Source organism: Chiroxiphia lanceolata, chromosome 17 (assembly GCF_009829145.1).
Source record: "Chiroxiphia lanceolata isolate bChiLan1 chromosome 17, bChiLan1.pri, whole genome shotgun sequence".
NCBI classification, from domain to species: domain Eukaryota; kingdom Metazoa; phylum Chordata; class Aves; order Passeriformes; family Pipridae; genus Chiroxiphia; species Chiroxiphia lanceolata.
In genome coordinates this window covers 1718818-1739495 of record NC_045653.1, presented here as the reverse complement: position 1 = coordinate 1739495, position 20678 = coordinate 1718818, and the positions used below count along the sequence as shown (strand labels likewise).

The following is a 20678-nucleotide window of genomic DNA, read 5'->3' as shown; positions in this document are numbered from 1 at the left end:
TGGCAGGGGGTGGAATTGGATGATCCTTAAGGTCCTTTCCAACCCAAACCATTTTGGGATTCTGTGATCCAGCCATGTCACCTGACACTGGTGACAATCACAAGGTCCTGCTCCACCCCCAGTGAAATGCTTCCACATGGGAGAGAGAAATGCATGGAAACAATGGGATAATTACCCAAAGCAGGGCTGGGGGAAGAAACAGAGGTTTTAAAACTAATTTGCTTTACTGTAGAATGGAGAATTAAGGAAGCTGCCTGTTACAAACCCCAAAACCTCTGTGAGCCCAGAGAGCCACTGAGGACGATGAAGAGGCTGAAGAGGGAGGGAGGTTCCACACATTTCTGCTGGGTATTCCACTGAAAAATGCCTCCTAACCCAGATGGAAAGGGATGACTGTGTTATCTCAGAATTCTGCCCTTGTTTGCAGTGTGCAAAAAGGATGAACATTAAGGAGTGGGTCTGGTCTTAGAGACACAAGCAGAAGGGAAGGGAGAAAGTATTTTTCTTCCTGCAAGGAAAAGCCGATTTTATCAGTATATCAGAACCTGTTTCCAGGGCCAGCTGGAATTTCTCCTTCTGGATAAAGAACTGCTGCTGCTCCCTCGGGCTAGGGACAGAGACTGACAGTACAGGCTCAGCCATGGTTTTACACAGAATAGATGAGAATGGACAGTGTATATATGTATGACACCTGTGTGAATATGTGCATAGAGCTTATCTATGGTTACACACCTACAGCAAAAGCAGTGTCTCCCCAAGCTCTTTCTGAAAAAACTAAGACTGGCTGAATTGCCTCTGGAGGCACTTCCCTGTCTTCACCTTTGGAATAGTTAAAATAATGAAAAAGCTGAAATAATTAATAATAATGAATAATAAAACAGCTAAAATAAGCAAAAAGCTAAACCCACCAGATTTCTTACCCAAGGAACTGGAGCTGGGTGAGGTCCCTTCAATCCAAAGGCTTGTACAGATGGAATAGTGCATGTTAAAGATCAGCAACAGCCCTTGAGACTGTTTGTCTTGGGGAAAGATGTTTCTCTTTAGGAGGAAGATATTTCAAGTAATATCTTCTTTCAAAAAGCCTTTTCTTTCCTCCTATCATGAGGCTCAGAGCAACCCTTCTGCTCCCTCAGCTCTCTGCACCTGAGGGAAAGGACACCTGGAGCTGTGCTCCCTTTCCTACCATGGGATTTTATGGTTCATCCAAAATCCTTTCAGCCCAAATTAGAGCCTCTCGAGAAGAGCCTTTCCAAGGTGGACAGAGCCCTGGAACTAGAGTGAGCTGTGACACAGGGGAACTGCCAAAATGTCTCTGTATATGAGGGCAGAGCCAGACAGGTCCAACCAAGCCCAGGTTTGGATCCCCACAAACTTTGTGGGAATACAAACCTCTGCAGACCCCTTGGCACTGCTGGAAAAAGCAAGGAAGGCTTTCAGGGGGACAGGCTTGTCCTGATACCTCCCCACTGTCTCTGACCCAGGTAATCTGCTCCACAGACAACAAGCACTGCCCTTCACCACGGCAAGAACAACTGAGAGACAGAAAAGCAAACAATTCTCTTGGAAGCTGATGTGGCTTTGCAGTTTGCTGTCTGTCCAGGCTGAAGCTGAACTGGTAGTTCTTGTGCAGCTGCTGTTTTCTGTTCAACATCTGCTTTCAATTGTGTCTCAAAGCTTGGCCTCTCACTTCCTTGGATGCTCTTCCAGTGATCTGGAATAAACCTCTAGGATAAAACTGAGCAGAGGGGCAGAACAGAGAGCTGGAGAAATGTTATGGGAAAGATTAACAGGTAAATTCTAATGATCTTTAGCTGTCAGAATCACACTCGACTTCCTATTTTCTGGACTTTCAGAGCTCTCCTGCTGTTTCTATCTCTATCCCTCCCCCACCAGACACCAGCACAGGCACTTTCACCCGATTACAGCACAACACCCCCTGCAATTCCTGACAAACCCTGTCCTGTTTGCAGCAGCTTGGAAAATCTGCTTTTTCTTCTCCTTGCTCACATTCCCAGGTGCCCAAACCTCCCTGACAAGCTGCCCCCCGGCTGACACAACCCAGGGATCTCGGGGTGTGGTGTCCCTGCCTGGAGGACTCAACACACAATGCCTGGGAATGACCGGGAATGCCCCGCCCTCAATGGCAATATTTTAGAAACTGCTCCTCCTTTACACCAGCTCTGGTCATAGAAGTTGTTTAAATCCTTGCTCTGGCCAGAAGCTTCCAGCAAAAGAGCTCATTCTCCCTTATTCTGGTGATACCCAGCAGTCATTTCAGCGGGACAGAAGCACATGAGGGCAGGTGATCCCACTGGTTGTGCTGAACAGGCCAGGAGAGGTTGGGTTGTTCCAGTGCCCTGAGCAAGGCCCCCAATGCTCTGAGTCACAACCCTGACTCCACAGCAGAGACAAAAGCATTTACTGGCAGAAGGGGGGTATAAAGGGATTATTCTTTGAAGGGTATCAAAACTTCAGGCTGCCTGACCACAGCACAACTTCTTTTGTTAAGTTCTCCCAGGAAATCCAGTGCCAAGACTCAGATTTCTCTGTCCTGGCTGGAAGCTGTGTTTCACCTTTGCTGCTGGAACAGACCTACAGGAGCTCAGACTAACTGGGTAAGGTGAAAGAGAGCTGGGCAGGGCAGAAGCCATGGAGAGAACCAGCCCAGCCCTTTGTTCACACAGGGACTCCATCCTGCTCCCCAGTACCTAAATTCTGCCTCCCACATCTCCTTACAGCCAATTTCCAGCTCAGAGAAAAAAAAACCATGGAGAAGCACAGCTCTGTCTGCCTCCCAAAAGATGTCTGCAGGCAGAGCTGGGGCAAACACAGCCACCCCCTCCTCAGAACCCCCTCCTTAAGCTGCTTTCTCAGAGCCAACCCAAGCAGAAACTCATCTTTTTGCCTCCACACTCCAAGCTCACATCAGCCTTACAGGCAGCAAGATGCATTTGTATTCATACACCACTTTTGGAATGGACACACAGAAGTTTTTTCTAAAAAAAATGAAACCCAAGTGGTATCTGCTCCTAGAAATGACTTTTCCTGCATCACTGAGGTTATTCCAGAGCCTCCACTCAAGATGTTGCACTCCAACATTAGCCATCAGGATTTCACACAGTCTCAAAATCCATCTATAAAATACACCTATAAAGCTCTCCTTGCAAGCAAGAGCTCAAAAGTAAGAGGTTTGAACAATTATTTATTCCTTTATTAACTTGGATTTGTTGATCTAATCATACTGAAATCAAACTTTGTATTTAATGCACTAAAATACAGCAGCCACACTGTATTTGTTTTTAAGTATGTTAAAGGTATTTGACCCAGGACCCAGTTAGTAGAAACAGAAAGTATCATTTTTCTTCAGCTATTTTAGTGTGTCCCAATAGCAATTCACCAAAACAAAAAGGCAACTAGCACTTCTCCAGAAAGTGTTACTCCCAGCAGGAGTAGAACTAAGAGGAAGAAACAAGAATACAACAATAATGTTACAAGAGGCACTGATCCTGGCTTTATTCACTTTAAGATACATCCAACATTGTTATAGCTCATTTGAAATTCAAAATGTTTTTTAAGAAACCAACCATAAAACCTTGATTCTTGCCTTACAGTGCTGTCAAGTTTGCAACAGCAAGTGACTTCCCAGCAAGGCTGTGCTCTGTATTAACAAAGGTTATAACTTAGTACAAACCTTTCAAGTTCCTGATTTTGGAGGAATTGCATCCAGAATGAGCACTTTCCCTGGGGAGGAGGCTGCTGTGCTCACCTGCAGGGTGGGTGCTGTGACACCTTCCCCTCACCCCGGGGCACTTTGGCAATCAAGTGACAACTGAGCCCCCTCGAGGTCCCCAGGAGGGACTTCACTCCACATGTGCATCTTTGTGCTTGACTGGGAAGACCAGCAGGGACAGCACTGAGTGTGTCCCCTCGAGATTCCTGACAGACTGTGAGCAGAGGGAAGTGCTCAGGATGATCCCAAAGCAAAATGTGTTAATTTGGAACTCAAATTACTTGGCAGCATCTTCTGTAAATTCAAGATTTATAGAAGACTGGGTTGCAGCCATCACACAATGACATTTAGACCTACTTTTTTTTGCTGCATTTAGATTCATTTTAAAGTGATGAAGAGTGCAGGACTTCAGAAATATAAACATTTCTCTATTAGAAATTGCAAACTTTAGTACTATGACACTATGAAAACTTACAGTACAGTTTATTGATTCTGTGTTAAGATTCAGCATCAATCTGGTGTCTGAAGTCTCTCAGAGCTACTTTTTGCCTAAGGCAGCAGTACCAACAAGTCCTGCTGTCCCTGTCTGTGCACCCAAGGGTGTAAAAGCACAAGCAGGTCTCATGCTGGCACAGCCCTGTGACTCTGGGACTGGTTTCTCTGTTTAATGACAGCCTAACTAAAAATCAGCTTGTTAGGGAAAAGCAAAATAACCTCTACCTTGATCTTCATTCTGGGTCTTGGACATAGTTCAGTGACATGATCTGCAGAACAACACACCAACCGTTCCCACCAGCGTTGAGAGAGGAAACTGAAGGAAGAATCCAAATCCAAGACACTCACTGTTATAGTATCTTTAATTTATCTCGTCTTTTACAGAAGTCTGAACGGATTAAAAAGCACCTCCTTTCCCATCACGTTCCTTACAGTTGGTAAAATATATTCAATGAGCAAATGTATGTGAACAGCTTGAGGATCTGCATCTTGCAAGGGTTTCACAGCCCAACCAACCAAAAGCCAAATTTCTCGCGGTTTTTACAATCTCGTTTTATCGCAACGGTCAATCCGCTCCTGGAAACCTGTCCAGTGCCACCTCCCCAGAACACTGTGCACAATCCAGTGGTGATTAGCAGACTAATTAGCTTTGGCACGGAGCTGGGCTCTCTTGCCTGTGACAGCCTGGAAGCCTGTTTTGATGCTGGCGACGGAGCAGCGGGAGTGGCAGGTCTCGCACTGCAGGAAGTATAACCTGGTGTCCTTCTGCAGGATGGTGTCCGGGGAGCGACACGTGTGGCAGGTGACATACTCCTCTGAGGGGAGGAACACAGGGGCAGTTAAACAGCATGCTCATAAAGTCATCACTTCTTGAGAGTTTAGGCCCAGAACACTGTCAAAATGCACCTGCTAACTCAGAAGGGCTTACTGTGGAAACCCAAAAGTTGCCCCCCAGTTCCCAGGTTAATAAAGACAAGGTTTCATATGGCACATTATGCACTTGTTACCTAAAATCTAAGAAAAAATTCTCTGCACAGTTTTGAGTATAGAAAGGTAAAGAGCAGTTCTTTAATTAAAGGAATTCTGAGTATAGAAAGGTAAAGAGCATTTAAAAGATAATGCAGACAAGTCACCACTTCTTCAGCCTTTAAACAGTTGTCCTGAAACACTGTTCAAATGCATCTGCTAACTCAGAAGGGCTTACAATGAAAAGCTAAAAATTGCCCCCCCCATTCCCAGGTTAATAAAGATGAGGTTTCATATGGTACATTATGCACTTGTTACCTAAAACTGAAGAAACCATTCTCTGGACAATTTTAAATATAGGAAGCTAAAGAGCAGTTCTTTAAGGGTACAACATACATATTGCCCCCCACACAGCAGAGGCCTCACAATTTTAGAACACTAGTTGCTTATAATATTTAATCATCACATCACAGGTTACAGCCAGTTCCCAAACAGTCCATCCCATGCGACCTCCCTCAGGCAACACCTCCTGAGTTGGGTCAGGGGTCTCAAAAAGACCACCCCTTCCTCCCACCTTCATCATGATCCTCTGCTTGGACCAATGTCAAGGCCTCTGGGTCCTCTCTGAGTAGTTTTGACTGGGTTATATCAAGCAATGTGCCCTTTCTAGGTACATTCTCTACAAACAAGACGTTCTCTGCCCTGCTGAAAATCTCTATTGAAATCCTTGACAAGAAATATTAAACAATATTTCAAAAATTTGGTACAAAGGGTGGTTAGCTAAAAGTTCTAAAGTGCTAAAAAGCTGTGCTAAAATCTTTATGTGTTCTAAGGCATCACACTGACACTGGTATTTTCAAAATAATAACCAGTTAAAGCTTCCCACTGTTGTTCCCTCAGTTCCTCTGCTGAAGCAGCATTCCCAGGTGTCAGGAACTCTGGGGCAGACACAGCACTAAATATTTTGTTACATGCAATGTGGACATGAGTCCTGTGCCCAGCAGTGACACACACACTGCATCTGCTAATTAATGTGTACAACAGACTTTAAAATTAACAATTACTGGTGTTTGCCATAGTCCTCATCACAGCCAAGAAATGAAAACAAGCAGTTCTCAAATGCTCTCACTGTTTTCCTTGGCATGCTTTAATGCATGACAGGGTATAACATATGTGGTTACTGTAACCCTGGCAGAGCCACCAGTATTTGAATTATTTCATAAATTATTCCATATTTCATAAAGCAAAGTTGTGGTTGCTTAGCCCAGACTGTCCACTGTGCCCACACACACGGGCCTGAGAGAAATCTGTAGTGGCAAAGGGAGTTCTACTTACTGATATATCTTCTCAAGACATTTTCTATCTGTTTTTGCTGGAATCTTCCTTTGATTACAAGCTGGTTGTTACCATCTATTGAGCCACTAATTTAAAAGAAAAAAAAATAAATCAATGGGTTGATTTGCAGAAGATGTGAAGTGTTAAAACAAGTCATGAACATGAGAGAGGTAACAGTGTGTTCTTCAAGGGAAGAGTAAGACTGAGGTGCTTTGGGGGAAAAAAATGCAGAATTCTGAAGGCATTTAAAATCCTGCAGGAAGTTTTGCCCAAGCAAAAGCAAACCTCAGCACAGTTAAGGTTCCTAATCAGAAGAGCTTCGAGCTGAGAATTAACACAGCTCTCTAGTAAGGTGTAATATGAGTAATAAGATCATCTTCTAAACATTCTAATGTAGTAATGGAATGTTTTGTCACATTCTGGTTTCTAATTTTTTAAGTCATCTGGAGCACAAGAGACTCCAAAGCCCAATTCAAATGGGCATTTGTTATGTATCACTCTAAACACAGCCCAGCAGCCTTACCTTGTACCCAATTCTGCCAACAAAATGCCAGGAGATGTTTGGGCTGACGATGTAATCTAAAAACAAAGGAAGAGTATGTTTAGCCTTCCCCCTTCCAAGAAATCTGGAATTTATACAGGGGGAAAATTTTCAAGTCTAAAAGGGGGCAGTGCCAGAGTGTCTGCATCAAAGACAGTGGCCAAGGACACAAGAAACCTGACCAGTCCACACAAAAAAACCCTCCACCATTCCCCCCACACCAAACTCACAATTACAGTAACTACTGAAATAAGTTTTCTATTTGAGATTTTCCATTCTTACTCTCCCATCCCCTGAAAAAAATGCTAGTAGCTACCATTAAAAATCCCCTTTAGTACAGTGCCTAGATCCTCAGTGGGATTTCAGCAGGACTGTTTTCTGGCACACACATGGAACCAATCAGAGCTGCATTCCCAGAAGTGCTCACAAAGAACAGAATTGCCTTCACAAGACATAATTAAGACATAGAAAGCACTGCAGAAAACAGTGGGAAAACATTACTGGACTGCAGACCATTTACCAAGAGAACAGTATTTGTAGTCAACTCAAATTAGAAAGAACTTTCCCCACCCTCCCGCTCAACACTTGCAAATAAATATCACTGGTGACTGGACTTGATAAAGATCAATGAACTCCCAAAGTTTCAGTCCAAGAGGCCCATGTAGCAGCCCTGCCACTGTCCTAATTTAAGTATAAATAAGAAATTATCTCAGTAAATCATTTTCATAAATATCTTCTCCCAGAGAAATGCAGAGGTAATGACTAAAATAGCTTCATTTCTGATTTGCCAGAAAACATCCCTTCAACACCCCAGCCACGAGCACAGAATCCATCTGCTATTCCTGGGAAATCCAAAGAGCACACTTACAATTTGCAGATATCTGTGAAGTTGACAAAAGATGTTTTCTTGGTCCCTACTCTCACAACCTGGGGGGGGGCTTCATGACAAATTTCCGTTTTTCTCCAGCCACCATGTCCGGGTTTTTTTCCCGCATGATGTTAAAAACTCTATTGAGCAGCTGCAAGAGAAGGGATTCACAGCCATGAGCAGCTTGAATTTCTCAGGTGAGCCCCTCACTTCCAAAAACACCTGAACCAGCATTCACAGTGAGTATCACGCTGTCTTTGTCCACCAGCATTCCTCGTGCTCTGGAACACGCTGCAAATGCTCTGATAATGCAGAACTAACACACTTCAAATGCTCTGATAAATGCAGAACTAACACACTTCAAATGCTCTGATAAATGCAGAACTAACACACTTCAAATGCTCTGATAAATGCAAAATCTAAGCACTGTTTCCCCCAGGGTTTGCTTCACAATTACCAGCACCCCAGCCCATCTGCAGAGGTGTCTGAGCTATCACCAGTACTGCCCCATGTGATAATTAACTGTGATAGAACACGTGCTTTGTTGTTTTTTCTGTTCCTGACCCTCTGAATACAAGTCCTTTAGGTTAAAAATAGGCAAAATAAGGCTCTACTGACACAGATGAACATGGACAATGTTTTTTAGAAGCCTTTGGAACGTTACCTCATCATATGTGTAGTCCCTTTCCGAGCCTGCCCATGCAGGTCCTGACTGAAGGCTAAAAGAAATTCCATCGTCTTTTTTGCTGTCTTCATCCTCAAATGCTGTAAAGGAAGGTTTTGGGGATTCATTAAAAAAAAAGAAACATTGTTTAACTTCATGCTTACAGCATTTCTAAAAGGGACATCAAGAAGATTCCACTAAGGTGGGGACTCAAGTCTTCTCTGTTTGGTCTACAAGGGCCACCAGCACTAATGGGAAATTCATACAGGATGTTTTTCTGATAAATATAACAGTAAAGGTAATAAAGTGACTTTGGAACAAAAAAGACACTTGAACAGAACTTATTCACCTACAGATGGACTACATTCCCTTCAGCACCTCACTGAGCTAGGTTATACTTCTACCTTCATCCTTCTACCATTGTCTCATCTTCATCTGGAAACTTCACATTCTTCTTTTTCTTCTTTTTATTGCCCAGCATGATATCAAGGTCATCTTCAGGTTCTACTGCCTCTGGCACATCTCCTTCAATTTTCAATTCCTGCAAAGAAACAGGACTACAGTTAGAGCATTAACCCCATCCCCACTGCACAGCACCACAACCACCACGAGGGGCACACCTGTTCGAGGTGGACACTGGTAACACCCACCACAGCCCTGGAGCTCAACAGGGAACAGTGGAATTAAGGATGTTGAAGAGAGTCCTGCACTCCTACCACAAGCAGGGCCAGATTTTACCCTCTGGCCTGACTTCAAGGACAAGGTCATGCTATACTCAAAGGCAACAGCCATTTGAGGGCTTAAGGCAACTAAACACCCTCCCCAGCAGGCAAAGCTGTGCTTCCTGCAGCTAGCCCAGCTTATTGCCACAGTTCTGCACGTGGGGAGAACACAGAGCAAGTATTTTGTCTGTCTGGGGCAGATCAGAAGGACATTTCCTTCCCCAAAGGGCAGAATCTGAAGTGGAGGTTTACATGTAGCATAACATTTCTCTGTCCTCTCTGGGCTTGCCAGTGACATGTGATACAAAAACACCCCTTGGAATAAAACTCCAGAAGAGTAAAAATATCTCCTACACCTTCTGGAACATGGCACAGGAGCCAATCCTTCCTAAAGACAACACCAGAGGGGAAAACAGAGCTCTTGGCAGGTGTGTGCACTTTATTTGCAGGGCTGGCCTTTAGAGAACTGTTCTGTACATGGCTTCTGACATCCATTTACTTCCCTAGCCCCAAAAGACAATTAACCTGGAGGCAAATCAGCCCTTACTACAGATTGCAGAACTACTGCTGATTGTGCAGAGCAGTCAGGTTTGAGCAACGTGTTCATCAGAACCTGCTGCATGTGAAGATATGTAAAGTTCCAGCATGAACACAACAACAGATTTGAAACAACTCCTGCACTGCCAAGCCCAAGAAAAGAAAGCAAGAAAGTTTTCACCATAGTCAGGATGGCCTAGTTATGTAAACAAACCTTACACCTTCTTCTGCTTCATCTATATCAAATATCTTTTTTGTTTTTTTCTTCTTTTTCTTTTGATTGAAGAAGTTTAAGTCATCCAAGTCATCTGTTGTATCTAAAAAAACCCAAAGATTGATTAAAACAGTATAACTGAAGAAACAGTTCAGAACTTAAAAGTTTCTGATTTATATCTGAATCTTTAAAACATTTCAGTAAGACATGAGCAATGATCCCTATGGATATCCTCCAGGTTTATAAGAGATTGTTCCCCTCTGACCCAAATACCTCAGTACTGTTTCAGTTTCTGCATCTTCTAACTCGCATCTTCTGATTTTTAAGTGTTTGATCTTTCTTTTTATTGTACAAGGAGAAACTAAGTCACTTTTGTCATTACAGATGCTTGATAAAAATAAGAAAACTGCAGGAGGAAGGTATAGTTTCTTTGGTCTATAGCAGGAGCCATTTTACCAACAAACTGGATTTAAGTGAACAGAATTCCCTCAATCAGGTCATCTTGAAATGCCATTGGCCTCAATTTAAAAAGTAAGTTTATATACAAAATCACACACTTATTTCCTGAAAGATTCCAAAGAACACTCCAGTTATCACATTCACACTTATCAAAAAAACTAGAAACCTTTTAAACCATGTTTCTCTTATTCACACTATTGCTTAATCATTCCAATGAAAAGAACCATAATTGTGGAATTACTGCATGTGGAACATGTGAAACTTCACCTCACTCTCTTGGAGAGAATCTTTTCATTGCCTCACACAAAAAGACTGTTTGAGTCAGGAAAATGGAAATTACATAAGCACTGGAGCTGGTGGATGTCCTGTGAATGTGACTTCAAGCAGGAGGGAAATGTGCCCTCCAACAGCAGCAGAGATCACTGAGAACAAACCAGGGCTCTGGAATTACACCCTGGGATGCCAAACTCTTGAGACAGGGATTGTAGTCTCAAAATGCCACCGTGGAGAGTTCATCTTACCTTTCTTCCTGCTGTCTTCTTCATCTGCTTCCACGTCTTTGTCTTCTGTTGGCTCTGGTCAACTTCCTTTGTTTCTGATTGCGAGTCTCCTCTGTTTGTGTATCTCCTCCTCCTTCCTCATCCAGCATAAGGGCTTCTTCTTTTTTCTTCTTCTTCTTGCTCATAGTAGGGTCAAAAATCATCTGGAAAAGTCAAAGAGTTCCTTAGCTGCACAATAATCACCTGTCACTTCGTATTTAGAAACACCTGGAAGTTTCCCTCACCACCCCCTCAGTTTCCCAAACTGTTCCTTGCCTTCAATCTCGACTGTTATCAGTTGCAAGGGAAGACCTGCTTGACAGTTTCCAGCTTCAGCTACTTTTCCTGCAGTCCAAGTTTCCTGCCATCCAGTTATCAGGGTTATCTACTTTTGAGTTCAGCTGAAATCCATTAAAGCTGTGACTCTTTGACAGCCCGGCTGCCAGCCCCTTCTCCATTTCATACCATTCTGGACTCCAGTTTGCACTAAGACTGTGCACACTCAGCATCACAAAAGACTGAAGCACAAGTCTGATCAGGAGTCACTTCCACTTGGGAGACACATAACTTCCAGATTTATTAAAGGTAGGATCTGGCAACAACTCTCTGACAAGGACACTCTGGACTAGAGGCAACCTACAAGGGGCTGGTGACACAGACCTGCCTCAGCTCCAACACTATGAAATGGCAAAGGTCTGAGCTCTCCCCCCGGGGGAGAGACTGAAACCTCAGACACCAAGGGATTAAAAGCTGTTAATGAGCTCTTTAGCCAGCAAAGCAGCTTAATTCCCCTGTCTGACTGTGAGGAAGGCACTGACCTCAGAGATTCACTTTTAACCTATTCATCATCTGCAAACCTGAGGTGTGTTACACACCAGCTCTCCAGTTTTCCATTAATTAATGTAAACATTAATGTAACACATTAATGCTTCTTACTTTTGTCATCTCAGTGCAAGGTGACATCAGCTTTTGGCCAGTTCTGCTACTCACATCTGCCCATACAGTCACACCAGAGTATGGATTTAACACAACAATTTTAGACACTCAATGAGACTTTCTCCAGTGTTCTTCTCATCTAGTAATGGAAGAGTGTTCTCACCCAGTTACAATTCAGCATCATGAACACCCTCACTCAGGAAGGTGAGGGTGCACTTCACCAAAGAGCAGTCTCTGACTTCAGTACACCCTGTAAGTCTGGTGCCTTCCCTCTCCCCACAAAACCATTTTTTCCTTGCACTTCTCATTCTCCTCCACATGACATTCTTGTGATATTCTTCCAATTTTCTGCAAAGTACATGTTTCATAAAGGCTCTGTTAAAGGCAATAAACTGCACTCAGGGGTTTCTGAAGCACAGCATCCCAAAAGTGTCCACATATTTGGCACACTGAGGCTTTCACACTGCTCAAGTGTGTCTTTAGTTGCACACACTGTGCTAGAAGGATCTTCTAAGAGTTCTGCCAGAGGGCTTTCCTCTGATGCTTCCTCAGACACTGCTGTGAATCATGCTCTTGTAATGCACAGAAATCACAGAGTATGTCCAACTGGTTACACTGTCTGTAACCTCCCCAGCCTGCTGGGACACAAGGAAAGCTGCTCCAGCAGCAGAGTTCACAGCTTTGGGAACAGGCACAATGCCTGACTCATTTCCATGAAGATGCTTTGCAAGACTGAAGAGGTTTTATTTCCTCATGTGAAGCAAACATAAGATCAGATGTAAGAGTTTCTAGAAGGAAACTCAAATCACTCTTCCCTTGTGAAGGGAAAGACACCTCTCACTCTGAATCACCAAAGGATCTCTTGTGTGCAGAGAGCAGGCTGTGACGACAGTTCAACCACACTAACTCCAGTCAACACTCAAGGACAACTCCTGGATGCAGCAGAGTGGCTTTCCAGCACTAAAAACAGGCACTGGCCTTGGGCAGGGCACTGCTCTAGGGGCCACCCCAGCCAGGGCAAGCCAAGCTTCTGCAAACCCAAGACTTACTCATAACATGCCACCTGCTCACAGGAAAGTGATGTAAGACCCCACCACCTGAGGAGGAAGAGGAGGCCTGTGCCTGAAATGTTTTGTCCATCAAGAGCAGAGCCTTAGGTCACACAGGCTTAAACAAGTCACAATATAAATGAACTGGCCTGACAACCAGGGCACTCCATGTCTGGGCTCTCTGAGCTGAATGTTTCAGAACTTTCTTTGTTCCTTTCTCTACTCAGTATGTTTTGTTAGTTATGATGCCATTTAAGTGTTGAAAGTCAGAGGTTTCTTACTGAAGGAACTGCAGCCCCCAGTCCAAACACACCAAACACCCGTGCTCTTCCTGTACAAAAAGGTTTAAGTTCCCATCCTGTTTCTGCTCTCAGAGCCGAATTCCCATATGGGGTTTTCTCCTCTGCAGACCAAATGGTTCTTCTCACATCCAGCTCCATGTACCTGCTCCTTATTTCAAATGCCTACAGTCAAAATCCCCAACATAGAGAAATTAGCAAGTGAAAGAAAAGAGGGGAAAAAAAAGTATCAAGAGTCGTAGTCCAAATGCAACAGTTAAGACAGAAGCCAAGGTTACTCTGAACTGCTGTGACAGTGGCAAATGCTGGGGATTCTAATGGAAGTCATGAATAAATCCCATTTCCTCATCTGAAAAAACACAGGCATGGGAAGCAAACAGCAACTCTGCCCTGATCAAGTGAGCTCAGGAATCCTTACACTATACTGACTTATGTCTATGATGAGATGCAAAATTATCAAGACCAATCAGCACCTAAATTTTCTCAAAACACAGCAATCTCTAACACTATTGCCTGGAGCTTCACAAAAATACAGGATCTAGAGAACTTTCCGATCTCTAGTGGGATTATACACATAGCAGATCTTTAATAAACCAAAACAGATGTTAACAGACTGATTCCCTCACAAACCAGGCCTGTGCTGCCCCTGCTGTGCCACAGTTCTGGGCAGCACCCAGTGATGCTCCTACCAGGGAGCTTCATTTGTTCACAGCTCTGAAAATGTTAAGCTACAGTTCAATACCACAAAGTTTGTACCATCTACACCAGCTCAAGGTGCCAATTTGTCTTGATGTGTCTTCACTCTCCTTAACTTTACAGGCTTCAAAAAGTTTCACCAACTTACCATCAATACCAAACTATCCTGCTACCAACAACCAGATGTTGGGAGGGCACATGGACTCACACTCAGAGTACATGAATTGTCACTGAGTTCTTCAGGTTCAACTGTGTTACCTGCTATTATCTTTACTTTCTGTCACTCTGACACATAAAGCAACCCACAGAGGTAATTTCACTGTCCTACAGATTGCAGGAATCACCTCAATGGCAAAAAAAAAATCATTAGGCAAGAAAAATAGTCTTGCTGGCACTTAAACTAAACCCAAAGCAGGGAAACTCCATATGAACTCCATGGTCCTGGGATCACTGAGTCAGGAAGCACCTGATGCAAGGAATGCTGAGTGCAGTAGTACAGCCCAGCCATCACAACTGCAGCTCCAATGACACATGGGGCACAGAAATGCAGCATTTTCATTCTGAAGTTAAAGCAGCTGAGTAAGCCAGTCTCAGCTCCTTTTAAAGTATTAGTAATTTTTCTTCTTTATTACAAACGACAAATTATGACCTGCCTATCTCCAAGGCTTGGGTGCTCACTTTGCTCTGAAGGAAAACAAGCACGCAGGTATCTGAACACCACCAGAGAGATGACACAAACCCAGGAGCAGAATCCATCTCATGGAGAATCCATCTCATGGGTCCAGCCAGGGCACCACCAGGACACACAGTCACCCATCACCCTCACACACGTAAAACGGGTCTTTTCGCCCACGATGAGCGAGGGAAATGCGGCCGATGAAGGTGCCAAACAGCACGCCACCTACAACCCTGAAGAATTTTCAAAGACAAACGAACTCAGCTCCCTGGAAGTGTGTCCGAGCCAAGCACCAGCAGACCCGGAAAGCCGGAAGTTATCGTTATACGATGGGAGGCTATTTAGTGTCTCCTGGGTATAGACCAAGATTTTCAAGCTCCACAGACCGGGGTAAGTGAACTGGCTACCCGGCAGAAGGGCACGGAACCACCCCCACACAACGGAAGCGCTGGCGGGGCCCTCCGCCTCCCTCCCCGGCATCCCCCCGCACGGGGCGGCCGCCGGCGGCACCCGGGGAGCTTCCAGGCCTTCCCAGCACCCGCGGCCCCTTCTCACAGCCACGGTTCCTCCGCCCGTCCCGGCGGGACCCCGGCCCGTCCCGGCCCCGCGCGGGGCGGAGGCCGCGCCCGCTCAGGCCTCAGGCCCGGCGCCCACATGGCGGCGGCGCCGGCGCGGCGCAGGCCCCGGGCGCGGCTCCCCCGGCGGTGCGGGCGGGTTCTTACCTCGTCGCCGGACATGTCGGCGGCCGGGGGGTGTGAGGGAGGGCGGGGGTGGTTGGGTCGGTCGTGTGTCTGTCGGTCGGCGGTCTGTCTGTCGGCCGCGGGGGTCAGTCCGTGCTCGCTCTTGCATCAGCGCCGCGCGCCCGCCCCGCCCGCGCCTGCGCGTGCGCGAGTGTGAGTGTGTGTGTGTGCGGGGCGGGCCCCGCTCGTGCGCACGGCGCGGGGCTGGGTCTGGAAATCGGCGGAGCGCTGAGGGGCGCGGGTACGAGCGGGACGGAGGCGGGACGGAGCGGGACGGAGCGGGACGGAGCGGGACGGAGGGTGACGGACGCGGGACGGAGCGGGACGGAGCGGGACGGAGTCGGGGCCTTGGGCCGCGCTCGAACAGGCCCGGAGCCCCCGGGCGGGTCAGGCTCGGAGGGAACGCGGAGCGTTAATGGGAGCGACTGTGGCCGGCAGGATATCCCACGCTGTGACACGGAGGCGCAGGGGCTGCCGTGCTCCGCCTTCTTTACCCATCACAGCTCCTGCCTTTCGTCGTCCCTCATCGAAGAGTCCTCAGCCAAAGTGCGTCACTCTGCACTTCGTTATCATGGCTGGGCTTCGCGAACCGAAGCTTTGAGAAGGATTCTATCCATGCTTGCTACAAACGTGATGGTGGCTGAAAAGACCAATGCGAGGCAGACAAGTCCGGTTGCAAAAGGCACAGCGGAAAGTTTCCTTAGGCAATATTGAAAAGACACAGTTTTTCTGCATTGTCTTTTCCTCATCAGAATGATCCTGTTGTGTTCTTAAAAGAATCAGCAGCGTTATAGATGGTGTGTCTCCATGTCTCCTGGTTGGAGGCCAGAGTAGACCAGTTATGATGATCAATGTGGCCGAGGTTGAGATGTTGTTTCATGGAGGTTCTTGTAATCTCCTCTTTGGGGCTCCTCTTCATGTGGCAGCCAGTGGCCGGTTTGCCATGGAGCACAATCTTAGGGAGGCGGTGGTTGGTCCTCCATCCTGGAGACGTGCCCTGCCCAGCAGCTGTGTTCTCGTAACATGGCCTCAATGCTTGTAACTGCTGCCTATTCAAGAACAGACACATTAGTCATGTAATCAGTCCAGTGGATGTTTAGGATTGTATGGAGGCAGCGCTGATGGAAGCACTTACCATTGGCCAAACTCTGAAACACAGGATTTCTGCAGTTTAGTGGGTGTGCTCTAGTGAACAGGAGCTCAGCAGATGCAGCAACTTGCTCCCGTACCCAAAATGACTGGTGTGGAGTTTCCTGATTTCAGTGGATGTCTTTGTTATTCACAAAAGCACCTTCTGAAACTTCTCTCTATTGCAGAAGTGATAAAGGTGACAGAAAGATAAGGTGTTGAGGCAAAGTAGGTAATGCTCCATTCCAGATCACACAATGGGTGAGGCTGGAAGGGACTCCGGAGGAGCATCTGGTCCCATCCCCCTGGTCAAGCACATCCCAGAGCACGTGGCACAGGATTGTGTCCAGAGGGTTCTGGAATATCTCCAGTGAGGAGACTCCACAGCCTCTTGGGCAATCTGCCCCAGTGCACCATCACCTGCACAGCACAGACATTTTTCCTCCTCTTCAGGTGAAACTTCCTGGGCACCAGTTTTTGCCCGTGGCCTCTTGTCCCATTGCTGAGCACCATGAGGTCCATCCTCTGCCCCTTCCCTGCAGACCCTGACACACCTGGGGAGGTTCCCTCTCAGTGTCTGCTCTGGAGGCTGAACAGCCCCAGCTCCCTCAGCCTTTCCTGCTCCCAGAGCTGCTCCATCCCTTCGGCATCTCCGCAGCCTGTGCCGGACCCGCTCCAGGAGCTCCGTGTGTGTCCTGTGCTGAGGAGCCCAGAGCGACACAGCCCTCCAGATGTACCTCCCAGGGCTGAGCAGAGGGCAGGATGCCCTCCCTGACCTTCCTGGAATGCCCTTCCTAATGCACCCCCAGATCCCTTTGGCTCCTTGGCCCCAGGGCTCACTGCTGGCTCAGGAGCAGCTGGTTGTCCCCCAGGACCCCAAGGTCCTTCTCCCAGCTGCTCTCCAGGTCACCCCAGGCCGTGCTGGTGTCTGGGGTTGTTCCTCCCCAGGTGCAGGACTCTGCATTTGCCCTGGTTGAATTTCAGACAGTTCTTTCTCCCTCTCTCCCCTGTCCAGGTCCCTCTGAAGGGCTGAGCCCTCTGGGGGATCGACCACTCCTCCAGCCTTGTGTCACCAGCTGAGGAGGCATCGACCCCCTCATCCCAGTCATTGTTGAACGAGTTAATGAGCAGTACTGGGCCCAGTCTTGAACCCTGGGGACAGCACTGGGACAGCCCTCCAACTAGACCCTGTGCCACTGTTCTTTCTCACCAACTTGGGCTGGATGTTGTCGGTCCCATGCAAGTCTCCCCTCTCTTTCTGAGCTTTCCTGACCTGGTTCTGAGCAGAGATTTCCACCTTATCCTTGAAGTGAGCCCATGATGTCTCTAATGGGACGTGCCATTGTAAATGCCCTGTTTTCAGAACATAAGGGCTCTTTTGCACATAAGGACATGCATTCTTCTGCTTTCTAATAATGTGAAATCGTGGCTCCTGGGGCACAGTCAGTTCCTGGGCAAGGAGCCTGTCCCCAGTCTTGAACACAGAATTACAGAATGAATTATGTTGGAAAGACCTTTGAGATCATCAAGTTCACCTATGACCCAACACCACCTTGTCAACTAGACCGTGGCACTGAGTGCCATGTCCAGTCTTTCCTTAAACACCTCCAGGGACAGTGACTCCACCCCCCCCTGGGCAGCCCATTCCAATGTCAGGTACCAGCTGGAAAAGAGTGTGACCTGCATGAGCTTGTGGCTGATACAGGTTGGTTGCTCAGCCTCTGGCTGATCTCTGTGAGCAGTTCCAAGGACAGGGCAGGAGGTGTTTATCCCTTGTTTAGCTTTGTTACTGCTCCCCAGGATAAATCCTGGTGAATCCAGGATGAGGTGGAGTGCTGTTTAAAGGGTGCTGGTGCTTTTTGGCTGCAGGTGAATTACAGTGGGAATTTCAGGTGTATTTGAGGTTTATGCATCTCGATGGTTTTCAATCCAGTTGCTGAATCTATTTTGAGTTCCCATGTGAACATTTCCTGTTGGGCCTGGCAGTTCTCACTGTTTGATCTACTTTCTCTGCAGCGCTGTCTAAAAGGCATGAAGGGGATAAGGGGAATAAGTACCAGAGAACGGCAGGGCTGAGGCACAAGGGGGGGAGGGGTGGTTGCTCTGATCAAAGTAAGGGAGAAGTGCAATACTGCCTTGTCCATCATTACAACAGCAGATCTTCCTTCTTTCCCCAGACCTGAGGACTTGTGGGTGTAGGGAAGGACTCTGGAAAGTGTCTGGTCCAACATCCTTGCTCACAGGAGCAGCAGGAACAGGTTGCTCAGGACCTTCTGCTGGGTTTTGAGCATCTCCAAGGATGGGGACACCACAACCTCCTTGGGCGATTTCTATCTTCACAATAAAAAGTTTTTCTATTTTTAAGCAGAATTTCCTGTATTTCAGCCTGTGTCTGCTACCCCTTCTCCTGTCACCCAGAAGAGCCTGGCTCTGTCTTGTTTAGCCCCTCTGTACATATCGATATGATCCCTTGAGCCTCCTCTGTCGAGGTTTAGCAACCCAGGCTCTCTCAGCTTCTCAGTCAGATACTCCAATCCCTTACTTACAGAATCACAGAGTGGTTTGGGTTGGAAGGCACCTTAAATCATCTGGTTTCAACCCCCTGCCATGGGCAGGGACACCTTCCTCATTCCATTTCCCTAACACTTCCTGATAAAAAAATACGGCACTAAAAACAAAAGTTATTTACCACAAAGTGTTAAAATCCTGCCTCCCAACCAAGTCTGAAATTTAAAGGTCATCCATTTCATGCAAGATTTAGTGTTAAAGCAGACAGAGCCATCGGCCCAAACATTGTTACAGGGTGTTTTACATTTTAATATTTCCAAACCATTTGGATTCTTGGAGGCCATCATTTCCCATTACGTGGTGTAAACTTGTGGGAGTTTGTGCACACTGTATCATTTACCTTTGTCTTCCCCTACAAGAAATAACTGCCCATCTTTTCTAGCCTTGGCCTTCCTTTCATGTACTTTCCTCGCTTGCCTCAGTTGGTAATGAGGGCACTGGGCACACTCCGCAAGCAAAGCCACGTGTTTGGAGACGTAGCAGGCACCAGGACAGGACAATTTTCCCAGGATTACTACAATATTTTTCTGTTAAACCCCCAAAGCCCAACTTCAAGAGATTACTTTTCTTTCTTGCCTCGTTACCACCACCTTTCCCTGGGTATTTACCCCTCTTGTGCCTTTGTCACTTGCCGTTATATTGCAGGGATTCCATGGATTTTCAGGTACTGCAGGCAGCTGCTCTTTAAAGAGAGAATTATAGAATAATTCTCCTTGGAAGGGACCCACAAGGACTATCCATCCAGCCTCTGGCCCTGCACAGACACCCCAACAATCCCACCCTGTCCCTCAGAGCTTGTCCAAACCCTCCTGGAGCTCTGGCAGCCTTGGGGCTGTGCCCACTGCCCTGGGGAGCCTGCAGTGCCAACCACCCTCTGGGGAAGAACCTTTCCCTGAGATCCACCCTGACCCTGCCCTGACACAGCTCCAGCCATTCCCTGGGTCCTGTCACTGTCAGCAGAGAGCAGATGCTGTTGATCAGCTGAGCAGACACGTTGGGTGTTGCTGTAACACTGAAAATGGTCTCCCACCAATTCTTCTTCCTTCTTTTGCTGCAGGTGTTTGCTTTGCTATCCCTGTCACATGAGACTGTTCACACTGGGACACTTTTCCTTGGCATGAAGCCAGAGCACAGGGGTTGCTGATGGCTGTGGTGGCACTGCCCCAACACCCTCCTCACTGCCCAGAGCTCACTTAGCCCAACCTCCTGTCCTGAAACACTATAATGGTTTTTTTGTACATCCCCAATTCTGTGTGTCTGCACTGTTCTTAAACACCATGGACAGAGATTCCCTCTGCAGCCTCTTCAAGTGCCTGACAACAAAATTCTTCACCTTTCTCGCTGTGACTTAACCCAGTGCCTGTTGTGGTTGTCCCTGAGGACACACAAGCTCACTGTTCCCTGTGTGATAACCCACAGGCCTTTGGAATACCACTGTGCCCTTTTTGTCTTGTCCCCACAGTTTTCTTTTCAAAAGTTGCAAATCCAGCCCCTCCAACCTTTTGTTCTCATTTTC

General features: G+C 46.8%; 1 protein-coding gene across 1 annotated transcript; it reads right to left on the bottom strand.

The window, feature by feature from the left end:
• Positions 1-3486: 3486 nt before the first annotated feature.
• On the bottom strand, positions 3487-15583 carry EIF2S2 (eukaryotic translation initiation factor 2 subunit beta). The gene is given in 13 exon segments (XM_032704706.1): positions 3487-5040; positions 6527-6612; positions 7050-7071; positions 7074-7105; positions 7936-8003; positions 8006-8086; positions 8600-8700; positions 9004-9013; positions 9015-9142; positions 10074-10175; positions 11053-11111; positions 11113-11234; positions 15449-15583. Coding segments are annotated over 13 exon segments (1002 nt in total). The 5' UTR covers positions 15464-15583; the 3' UTR covers positions 3487-4864.
• Between the last annotated feature and the right edge of the window lie 5095 nt (positions 15584-20678).